This window comes from Mastomys coucha, unplaced genomic scaffold (genome assembly GCF_008632895.1).
Source record: "Mastomys coucha isolate ucsf_1 unplaced genomic scaffold, UCSF_Mcou_1 pScaffold5, whole genome shotgun sequence".
Taxonomy (NCBI): domain Eukaryota; kingdom Metazoa; phylum Chordata; class Mammalia; order Rodentia; family Muridae; genus Mastomys; species Mastomys coucha.
This window is the reverse complement of record NW_022196911.1, coordinates 55,612,048-55,623,637: the sequence shown is the minus strand read 5'-3', so window position 1 is coordinate 55,623,637 and position 11,590 is coordinate 55,612,048. Positions and strand designations below refer to the sequence as shown.

At 47.5% G+C, this 11,590-nt stretch overlaps 1 protein-coding gene and 1 pseudogene across 2 annotated transcripts in view; both read right to left on the bottom strand.

Annotated features, from left to right (window-relative positions):
* Positions 1-377: 377 nt before the first annotated feature.
* Positions 378-770, bottom strand: LOC116078264 (annotated as a pseudogene).
* Positions 771-2,443: 1,673 nt separating this feature from the next.
* Positions 2,444-11,590, bottom strand: part of Drc3 (dynein regulatory complex subunit 3) — a 42,628-nt gene continuing 33,481 nt past the window's right edge. For both annotated transcript variants that reach the window (XM_031354378.1, XM_031354379.1), the window contains exons 11-14: positions 9,291-9,361; positions 7,736-7,859; positions 2,971-3,102; positions 2,444-2,666 (exon numbers count right to left, since the gene is read on the bottom strand). In XM_031354378.1, coding sequence (XP_031210238.1) covers positions 2,553-2,666; positions 2,971-3,102; positions 7,736-7,859; positions 9,291-9,361 — 441 coding nt within the window. In that variant the 3' untranslated portion in view covers positions 2,444-2,552. The remainder of the gene's footprint in view (positions 2,667-2,970; positions 3,103-7,735; positions 7,860-9,290; positions 9,362-11,590) is intronic.

Sequence of the window (11,590 nt, the reverse complement as noted above, 5' to 3'; positions counted from 1 at the left end):
AAGATTTATTTATGTATTATATGTAAGTACACTGTAGCTATCTTCAGACATACCAGAAGAGGGCATGAAATCTCATTACAGATGGTAGTAAGCCACCATGTGGTTGCTGGGATTTGAACTCAGGACCTTAGGAAGAGCGTCAGTGCTCTTAACAGCTGAGCCATCTCTCTAGCCCCTGGACAGTTTTTCTAACTCAGGCTTGTCTTAAATTCACTATGTGGGTGAAGCTTCACTATATGACCCTGAACTGATTTTCCTGGGATTCCAGGTGTGTACCTGTCTTAGTTAGGGTTTCACTGCTGTGAACAGACACCATGACCAGGCCACTCTTTTTTTTTTTTTTTTTTTTTTTTTTTTTTTGAGGCAGTTCTGCAATTTTATTTGACATTCAGCAGGTTAGTTCTATCCACCTTGACTGTCTGTAGATTTTTGAATGTGGTAACAGGCATGTAAGTTACCAATGTGGAGAGCTTGTTTGGTGAATCCTTATCCTCATTACGTTTTCTGGACAAATGTACTCGGATGTAATATGGAACATTCCTTATTCCCTTGGCCCAGACGGCTTGATTGAGCCTGGTGTCAATGCACACATCTGGTGTCCCCATTTCCTTCATGGCAAACTTCCAAATTTCTTTGAGTGCCCAAGGTGCACGCTTCTTGAAGCCCACCCTGTGGATGCACTTGTGAATGTTGATGGTGTATTCTCGGGTCACTACCTTGTTGACGGTAGAACAGCTCTTCTTCTCGACACCCTTCTTCCAGGGAGCCATTCTGCCTGACCCAAGTTGGAAAAAAAGCGACCAAGGCCACTCTTATTAAGGACAACATTTAACTGGGTCTGGCTTACAGGTTCAGAGGTTCTGTCCATTGTCATCAAGGCAGAAACATGGCAGCGTCCAGGCAGGCATTATGTAGGATGCACTGACAGGATAACATCTTATTCAGAAGGCAAAGAGGAGAAGACTGGCTTCCAGGCAGCTAGGAAGGGGGTCTTAAAGCCCATGCCCACAGTGACACACCTACTCTAAGGCCACACCTCCAAGTAATGCCGCTCCTTGGGCCAAACATATTCAAACCACTACAGTGTCCCAGTCTTGTTTTCAGATTGGTTTTTATTATTTGTGCTTATGCCCTGAGGTTTTTGCTGTGGTTGGCCTTAGTCAACAATGCTTCCTTTTATATTAAAGAGTGGTGGCTACTGTAGAGACACCTGATCAAACTGGGAACAAGTAGATATTGAGGTGTAGCAGCCAGTGCTTGGCCCTGAATGCATGAAAATAACTACACTTCTCTAGCAGTCATCCTCACCAGGGTATAGAGAGCACTGTAGAAGAGGCTGAGGGCAGAGCAGAGTATGTAGAACTCTTGTCCTCTAGGCATGGCGTGGCCATTGCCATCTGGGAATCAGCAGGTATGATCGCCTCCACGAGTCCCTCACAAGACTGGCCCAGTAATAATTCCCTCATGGGAGGAGAAAAGAGACAATAAGGCTGGTGTCCTTGCAGGAGATATATACAAGTAGTTCCCAATTGCTAGAGGGAAGGCAAGACTCTGCCTGCAGATTGTCCATGTTCCTATAAGTACTCCTAATTAAGCCCATTGGCCAGTATGCTAGACTTGGATGGAAATATTTCTTTGGTCTGTTGTTGCTCTACCCGAGGTAAGTAGAAATAAACTCCCCAGGAGAAGTCACCCTGTATTCCTAGAAGCCCATGTGTCAAATGCCAATGCCCTTGGGTCTTGCTATCGGGTGGCAGAGCCACATGGGAGATCTTCAGGTTGTTGAGAATGTGCTATCAGAGGGGATTCTGAGACACACACACATACCCCATCCTTCCTCTTCATCTCACTTTTTTTGGCTATGAAGTGGGTCATTTTGCTCTAATTGTGTGCCTCCCATGATGGTACCAACTGATCATGGACTGGGCCCTATGCAACTAAGATCCAGAATAAACTCTCCATAAGGTGCTTACAAGTGGTGTCTGTTACAGTGATGGAATGCTAACACACATGTGTGTTTCCACTCATCTTCCATGTGGGGGTATGGGAATCCTGAGAGCACTCTCCATATGGCTTCCTCCAGTCTTAGCAGCAGGCTCTGGTTCCTGTTGCTAGTGCAAGGGCAGTGTACCTGGGAAACTAGTCCTTGATTTGATCAGGATCAAGTTCTGAGCTAAAGGGCGCTACCCAGTGCTCAGTGGGTACAACCAGGCCTCAGTGCTGTGGGGGGAGCTTCAGCTTCTTGCTTCCCTGGTCTTCAGCATCCAGAGTTGGGAAAGATAATGCCTGCAGCTTATGATGGCCATGGCCGGCGGAAGAGTGTTAGCAGTAGCACGAGGTTAGAGTTCTGCCATAACCACACCTCCAGCTGACTGCCAGCCACCCAGACTTGTTTGTGTGGGTGGTTCAGGATCTGATCATACATGACCTCCCTCTAAGAGAATGCTGACACCAGACCTTTATTTTTCTCTATATTGAGAATTATGACCAACAGTGTTGAGAGAGGGGTGAATGAGAGAAATCCCATAACACTCAGGGGCAAGCGCTAACACCTAGTCTATAATGTCTCCACACTCCAGGTTGTCCAGTTCACTCTGCATGTGGTCGATGAATTGATTGATCTCCTTCACTCGCTTACGGTTCCTCATGATCTCATCTTTGTGAATCTGGGGAATGAAAGGAAAGCCAGGGCACAGTGTCTATGATAGCTAACATTATTTACTGAGGCCTAAGAGACAGAGGGAAGACGCTTGCCTCAGAGCCCCACCCACGACATGCACTGCTGGTCTCTCTCTGAGGCAGGAGTTACAGATACAATGAGGTATGACTGGGCCACACTACCTTCATTGCAGAATTCTATAACCATTACCTCCTTTTCTTTTCTCTACTTTGTTTCTCATGGAAAATAGCACATTCTGATTGGTGAACACTGAAACCAGCTAGCTAGGTGGCTTGGTATTCATTACTCACCTTGTCTACTAGTTGTGCACACCAAGAGTTGATTCCAGTCACCAGCTCATCTTCTCGGTTGTCAATCTTTAGGAGGTGGATGTCATGTGATGCCCCAACGGCATTAACAATTGTGTCTTTGTCAACAAAAAGCTGGAAAGTGAGAAGGTCCAAATGAGATCGGGTATATTATTATGCCCCCAGCACAAAGAGGCCCCTGGGAGTTCCCAGGCTGTGGGACACACCTAGTGGAGAGCCCATATTGTATCAGTCACTTTGTGCCAGCTCATCCTCAGGCAACAGCCTGCTCCCCAACCTGAGCTGTGACAGGTGTCATGCTGTAGTCCCCATTAAAAGCTTGTTTTCTCCAGGGAGATGGCAGGTGGCTAGCCAAGGCAGCCTTACTAGGGATATCAGTTCTCACAAAGCCTCTTTCTAGGTAGTCCTGAACCTCTGCCCAGTCACGTCTGGCTGAGGGTCTCCGGGCTGTTCTAACCCTGGGCTTTGAAGCTGATAGGTGTCCATCATATGTCTCTGCTACTTCTCCTGTAAACAGAATCAAGCTTTGGTTCCACTGGGGTCTGCTTTGTCTTGCCTTGTTCCTGGCACTGTTTGGTCCTTTTAGAAAGCTAGTACAACTCTTCACCTTCTAGTGAGCCTGTCAGGCTCTAGATGCAGACTCTGGCTGGAATGGGGGAGATACAGCACAGTCATTTTCAGGGGCAGGGGAAGCTGGCTTGAGGGTCCGAGGAAGCAGTGCTCCACTCCGAGCCCAAGGACCTGGCAAAGGACCTGGGTGTCCTTGTTGAGAAACTGCAGGCAGAGCCATACATAGGGGAGCACTACTTATCTGAGGTGCACAGGGTTTCAGGTTTTGCAGGGTTTGACTTTGGAGTATCTGCATTGTCTTTTTATAACACAACCACAAAAGAGAAAATCTGAAATCCTGATGCACTAAAATCTATTTTGATTTTTGGGTCAGAGAGAGATACACAACAGTACTTTGTTTTGCTTTATTTTTCATAGTATCAGTTAGCCTAATACCCTCTAAAAATATGTTGTTTGATCCTGAAATGTTAGTGTTCCTACACAAGGGAATATTCTTTGATCAAATACCTCTAGACTCCCAAAGTAAGATTCATGGGGCACAGAGTGTCCTCAATGCTGAACAAAGTTCTGTAGGAAACAGATTTTCTCTCTCTTGCCTTCTCTCTTTTTGACTTACTGGCCACAGACTGTTGCAGAACAGTGTCTGCAGGATGTTAGTTTGCCACAGAATGCCATGTGAGAAAAGCCAGGTTATCTGATGTGGGGCAATGGATCAGCACAGTCACACCATATAAACGACGGGAAGCCATTCAGTTCCTTCCAACTCCAGGCAGCAGGCCCAGGCTCTGGGAAGCATCAGAAGATGAAATGACCGTACTGGGTACTCAGGAGTAAGTGTCCTAAGACCTAGGAACAGGCTGCTTTTATTTTTGAACCTTTATCTTTAAAGTATATTTAAACAAGACACAAAGATAATATGAATTTTTCCATAAGCTCTGCTTTCTTATTACAGTGTTACATAGTAAATAACATTCTATTATATACAAATTAAGAGTCTGCATAACTGAACACTATTTCATAATATGGGGCACAGGCATGAAGCTATGCAATATTTAAGCTTCAAATAGCTCAGGAAAGGACAAGCTTTATCATTAAGACTATCACTTTAAAAGGGTCTGACCTTAAGTCTCTGCTAGAGTGTTTCACTGAAACTATTCTTTGTTCAAGGAAGAATGCCAGATGCCAGGATGAGAGCACATCCACTTAGGCTAATGAATAAAACACTGTTACCAAATGGCCAGAGTCAAAGTCGGGTCATTTGAAAAAGCAGATTCACTCTTTCAGTGAATCTGAAAGTATATCAACACACTGTCTCAACCAAAGCTGGTCCTTCAATGAAACAAACTTTCCTGCAACTTTGAAAGGTTTTCTTGAAAACAGTTACAGAACACACTTTGTAAAGATGACAGGATTATTGCAGGTCATAGGTTATGCCTGAGATGTCATCCCATCAGGGAGACACACAAATGCTGCACATGCACACATACCCACACATGTTCCCACTCACTATGGAAGACTTGAGTGCCAGCCAGCACTAAGTGTAACAGCACTTATGTCCCAAACAGTGCCAAGGGTTGCAATAGGAATTATAGAGCAAGGAAGATAAACGCCCACTTTCAGGTTCTGAAATGTCCCTTGGAGACTTCAGACTCAGCTTGGAGGTTAGTTCACTGGATTTTCCAAGCAGCAAGCCCCATCTTTCGTTGCTGACTGTCCTGCCACAGCCCCAGAAGAGAAGAGCCTTGAAATGTCTTTGCTTTCCTATCCTGGGCTGATAGGAAAGTCTGTCTCTGCTGCCTGAGTGCCAGGAGGCTGGCTTCCCATGATGCTTTAAAGGCAATAATCTATTCCAGTCTTGCTAGTGAGTCTAAGACTCTTTAAGCAAAGAGGCAGAGCCCCATGGCCCAGTGCCATGAGCACCCCCAAAGTGCCTGCCAGCTGCAGTGAATAGGGAACGCTGCAGTGCTTAATACACTCACAGGCCTGGAACTGTTTATCAGACGAGACTCACAATTCAGACTCTTGTCCTGGTTGTGCCATTCCTGACTTGTTATCTATGAGCCTGCCTTGCCCAGTGTTCTCATCCATAACCTCATGTGATAAGGATGCTTCCTTCTGTGAGGAAATGAGATCACATGTGGTCAATAGGCTGGAGAGTAGTAATCCTCTAATGAAGAAACTTGGTTTCCAGATACTATAGTACCAGGCAGGGCCACTTAGGTGAAAGGGCAAGCTGGCCTGTCTCTCTGCTAGTGACCCAGATTTTACTATTTGCTATAGTCCCTAGGGAACGAGCATGGTTCAGTGATGTTTTTCACCCGGTGTCACAGACCTAGGGACTCTACCATCCCATGAGAATTGGGAGAGACTTCAGAACCTCTCAGAGGAAACTCACATCTTTGTTAGGGCGGGTAGCATTTCCTGCATGCTCAACAGTGAGCTGGCTAAGTAGCTTAGGGAGAGCAGGCTGGTGTGACTGGGACCCTGCGTCTTGTTGGGTGTTGGTCTTAGTCTCAGAACAGAGGCCATGGCATCAAGGCTGCTGACCTTCTGTCTGCATAGCTCAGCCCAGCTTCTGGCAAAGGAAATATTTAGTGAATGCATGTTTTCACCCTCCCAGTTCCAAGATAGTCTCTGGCTGCTGCGCTGGAGGCTCCCACTGGCACATACTGGAGGTCCACGGTGATGAGAAGACTACCTCTGCCCTCCCTCACAAGTTTATGTACAGTACGAGTAGCTGTAGAAACAAATCAACATGAAGCAGACTTTAGCAATGTGATGCGCTTCTGACCTGACTGATTGGATCTGACAGAGGGACAGTAGTTTAAGAGGTATGAGGGAGGGCCTTTCAGGAGAGCTAACACTTGAGCAGAGATCTAAATGGCAAGGATGAGAAAAGCACATAGAGACTGAGGAATGAACATGTCTGCCCGACAGATTGTGTACTGGCTAGTTTTATGTCAATTTGACACAAGCTAGAGTCTTCAGAGAGAAGGGAGCATCATCTGAGACAAATGTCTCCATGAGATCCAGCTGTAGGGCATTTTCTCAATTAGTGATCAATGGGGGAGGGCCCAACCCATTGGGAGTGGCGCCATCTTTGGGCTCATGGTGGGGAGCTATAAGAAAGGCTGAGCAAACTCTGAGGTGCAAGCCAGTAAGCAGCATCCCTCTATGGCTTCTGTATCAGATCCTGCCTCCAGGTTCCTGCCCTGTGTGACTTCTTGCCTTGACTTCCCTCAGTGATGGACCTGTCACCTGAAAGTATAAGCCAAATAACTCTTTCCTCCACAAGCTGCCTTGGTTATGGTGTTTCATCACAGCAACAGAAATCGTAAGACAGATTGTCAGTTGAAAGGAGCAAGCCTGATGGATGAGCATCAGAACCTGGGGTGGGGCTGCCAAGGGAGGCAGGCTGGTCCAGAGTGTCTGAGACCTATGGGAAGGAACTCTAAGATCACAGCGGGCTGGGAGGGGTGAGGATTGTGTAGTCTGGGTTTCTAGTGATCCTACCTGTCTACATATGGAGAATGGTCTATAAGAAGGCAGCAAGGAGCCAGCAGGCAGGCCAAAGGCAACTGGAACATGGCCTGGTGGTAGCACAGTGATGTAGAGCAGCTCAGAAACTAAGTAGGGTACGAACAAAAGCAGGCCCCTGAGGGCAAGTATTTGGACCTGTGCCCATTCATGCCTGCCTGAAGCCCTTTCCTAAGGCATCCACATGCTGCTGCTGGAGCTCAGGGTGGACTCATAGATGCCACCTTAGGTGTAGACATGGATCCCTAGTATTTATTACTATCTGCCCTGGTGGAAACTGGTGCAGTCTGGTGCTGAACCAGACACGAGGCTTGTGGGTGTACCAGTGTTGCAGCTCTCCACCATTAAGATCCCTGAGGGAAAACTTTGGCTGTTACCTCTGTTTGTAACTGTGCCTGAAGACTCTGTAGAAAGGAACTTGGGATAACTACCTGACCTTCCTGACACCAACTATAAGCACCTTGCTCAGCAGACAGTATTCCTGCAAAGCAGGCTTCTGTCTCCTTGACATGAAGACACGAAGGCTCCAGGAGCTTGTCATGCTTAGTCAGACAAGCCATGAGTGGGGCTGGAGTTCACTTATCTATTTGCTGCACCCCTGAGATGTTCGCCATGCCCCAGCCCCTCTACCCTTACTCACCGCCCGCACATCATCGGGTAGGTCCTCATCCATCTCGCCCTTGAGGATCTTCTCCAGGGTGTTGATGGCAATCTCCAGGAGCTTCTCATGGTGATGGTTCTCCAAGTCCCGACACTGAGCAATCCTGCAGTTGTGAGTTAAAGCCAAGGGCAGAGCAAGCCAGATGGCTGGGCCTCTGACCAACTAGGGCATGTCATCCCTACTAAAGAGACCAGTCTTAAGTCTTAGAGTCTAAGGGTTCAAGACCTGCCCTGAGGTCCTAAGAGGCATCATAGCCATCAAGCTGTCACCCACATGCATCCTCAGGTCCCTATATCATTCCTGTCCTTATACTGAGTCATTACTGTTCCCCAGTGCCAGCTCACCTCAGGTCGTCAGTCTGCTTCTCCACCCTCATGGCTTCTCAACACTGCTGAAGAGCTTATTGGTCTCCCATAATCTCTTACTCCTTCCCCTATAGCAGTTGGAATAAGCTTGAGGATTTGAGTAGCCAGTTCCAAGCTTAGAGCTCCTAGGGGCTTCCAGTGTCTGACATGGCTTGATGGTTCCATCTGGAAACTAGTTCCCTTACGCCCATTCTTGGGGCCTTTGCACACACTGCTTCTGCTGTCTGGACTGTCTCTTCTCTCACCTGGTTCCTGTGGCTACCTGCAGGTCTTGTGTGTGTGTGTGTGTGTGTGTGTGTGTGTGTGTGTGTGTTTAGGGAGGCCACTGACCCTTGCATACCACTTGCTACCTCAATGACCGTGTGCTGGACTCTGAGCCCCAGGATACGAGAACCTGAGTTCCTTCTGGGTAGAGCTTGGCACTTTGCCCCCAATAAAGGGCTGTTGGTGTTTCAAATGTTGGTTTCTAACTTTAACTATCAGCCTTGCCCCTTTTGGCCTGTCCTGTCATCAGTATGGGTGTGGCCTCATCCCAGGGTATTTTCCTGTAACAAAAGGTCAGGTGGTGATTCTGAGGTGTCAGTGCACCCACTTAGGAATACATGCAAGACTATTGGACAGCAGTCCCTCTGGGCATTCAAACTGGCATTCTAGCAAGCCTACACTTCAGTTGGTATGGAGTATCCTCTATGGTCACCAAATCTACATCCTGTCATTGGGAGGGCCTCTTTCCTTGGTGGAAAGTGGTAAATGTTACATTCCTCTGATTTCAAAAAGGGGATGCCTATGAACTAGGCCCGTGGAAAGTGTAAACACTTCCTTGGGATGAAGGTGTAGGTTTTCTGCAAATCAATGGGTGAGGAGTATTTTGGGTACAAGCTAGAGTATTATCTAAAGTGCTCCGTTTACTCTGAAGTAGGAGCGAAAGGGGTGTGACCCTGCAGCTACCACTTATTTGCCCAAGACTAGTTCCTTCTTGCCCTTTCTTTCATTGCTGGGGATTGAACCCAGGGCCTCACTTATGCTAAGCAAGTTTTCCACTGCTCTATCTCTTGCTTTTTTTAAAAGCCTAGGCACCTCTGCCTTAGCTGCTCCAGAGGCCGAGACGAACTCAGGAGCCTGTGGTGCCTTCCCATGGAGCAAGGTAGGAGTTGTCACAGAAAGGATATAGACTTTGGACATTTTCAATAAATAGTCCCACCAAGTCAGTGATGTTCCTTTCAAATACGTTTATGGTCTCCTGGAGATGATATAAAAGATAGTCAATGGGTGTATCAACGCCCTTTTGCACCATCTCAAATCGCAGACTCTTAAAGGCAAATACCACTCTCTTTGCCTTTGTAGGGCAGATGGTTCAGGATTGACACTTCCCCTGCCCGCCACCCCTGCTTCCAGAGTTCTGTTGCTTTCCAGTGTCAGCTCACCAGCCCCTTGAATGTTCATGTCACTGGGTTTTTGTTTTTGTCTATTTTTTTAGATTTACTTATTGTATGTATATGAATATCTTGCCTACATGGATGAAGGTGTACCATGTACCTGCCTGGTGCCTACAGAAGTCAGAAAGAAGCATTGTATCCTCTAGAACTGAAGTTACAAACTGTTAAGAGCTGCCATGAAGGTTCTAGGACCAAAGTCAGGTCCTCTGCAAGAGCAACAAGTGCTTTTAACCAATGAGCATCTCTACAGCTACTGCCACCGGGCTTTAGGTGTTTGTTTTTAATTTACCTGTGTGTGTGTGTGTGTGTGTGTGTGTGTGTGTGTGTGTGTGTGTGTGTGATGTGTACACATTTGTAGGTCAGAGAACAATTTGCAGGAGTCAGTTCTTTCCTTCTACCACATGGGTTTCTGGAATCAAACTCAGGTCATCAGGCTTGGTGGTAAGAGCCTTTACCCACTGAGCAGGATCATCTTGCCAGCCCTGTCCTGGGCCTTTTGCCTATGTAGCTGCCTCCACTAGGACCAAATATCCTGGCTTCACTCCCTCCTACCTGAATGAACTCCTCCCTTCTAGGCCTCTCAGTGGCATCTGCCCATCCTCTCCACAAAAGCAACCGAGGGTGATTTCAAGAGTCAGCTCTATTCCAGGGAGCTCATTTAATCTCTCTCGGCCTCTACTTCCTCATATGTGAGACAGTTTTTCTATATAGTACCATGGTGGCTAGTGGGGTAAATTAGCTCCATCATGCAAAATGGTTTACCACATATCTGGCAGATCCAGGAGCTTGGGTAAGTGCTGATGGTCACCCTAGACTTCCAAAAACCAGCTGCTGTCCCTGGTACTTAGCAGAGCACTTGGGGCCCAATCAGATCTCAGTATTGTTGAGCGAGTAATAAGAACATGGGTAGGAACCCTTTTCCCCTGGAAGACGCTTTCCTGACCCTTCATAGGCCTCTCAGCACAGATGCAGGGCATCACAGGAGCCCAAAGCCTGTCTGTAGGCCATGCAAATGAGCCCATTCTCTCTCTCTCTCTCTCTCTCTCTCTCTCTCTCTCTCTCTCTCTCTCTCTCTCTCTCTCATGTATGTGTGTGTGTGTGTGCACGTGCGTGTGTGTTTGTGTGTGCACACGCATACTCGAGCAGCATTTTGGTGACTATAAGTAAGGTTGTTGGAAGCATGGACAAGCATCTTCCAGCTTCAGGTGACCAGGTGACCAGCAACATGGCCAGGACGAGAGCATGGACCTGAGAAGTGTTTAGCTACTGAAAATAATCTCCCTGCTTGAAAGGACTGGGAGCCTGCAGCAGCAGCCCTCCCCTGCACGCACTGCTTCTGCAGTACTTGAGCAGAGCAATTCCCAGTGGGAAATGAGCGGCTGCTGTGTTGTGCGACAGCGGATCTATCCTTCATAGGAAGTGCTATTTGATGTGTGAGGAATTGATTAAGGCACCGTCTCTTGGCCCGGCTGTGGCAACATCTGAGGAGGTCCAATTCATCACATGCATCTTGTCCAGCCCCCAGCCTAGCCACCTGCGGACACACAAGTCACCCTGGTCACAGACGCTCTCGAGACACCTGTGCTCATTCTCCCAAGTCAGGGCCAAGCGGCAGGCTCCTCGAAGCGCCCACCCTGAGAAAGCGGGCACAGGCGGCCACACTGATGAGTCTTTGGCTCCCAAGCTAGTGAGCAACCTTATAAGACAGGTCCACCTGTCTTATAAGCTCCTGCACTTCCCTGTGGGTCTAATATGAAATCTGCTAGGATGGAGGAGGGGAGATTTTCAGGGACTAAGTTCACCTCTCATTAAGAAGAATCCTGTCCCAGGCAGCCAAGAGAGCAGTGTGCTCCTTTTCCTCCCTCTGTGTCTCCCCCTCTCTCTGTGTCTCTCCCTCTCTATGTGTCTCTCTCTCTCTTGCATTGCTGAGGATGGAACCCAGGGCCTTGTCTGTCCTAAGCAAGCACTGAGCTACATTTCCAGCCCCTGACTTAAATGTATTTTAATAATTTTGGTAAAAGGTGATTTTTTTT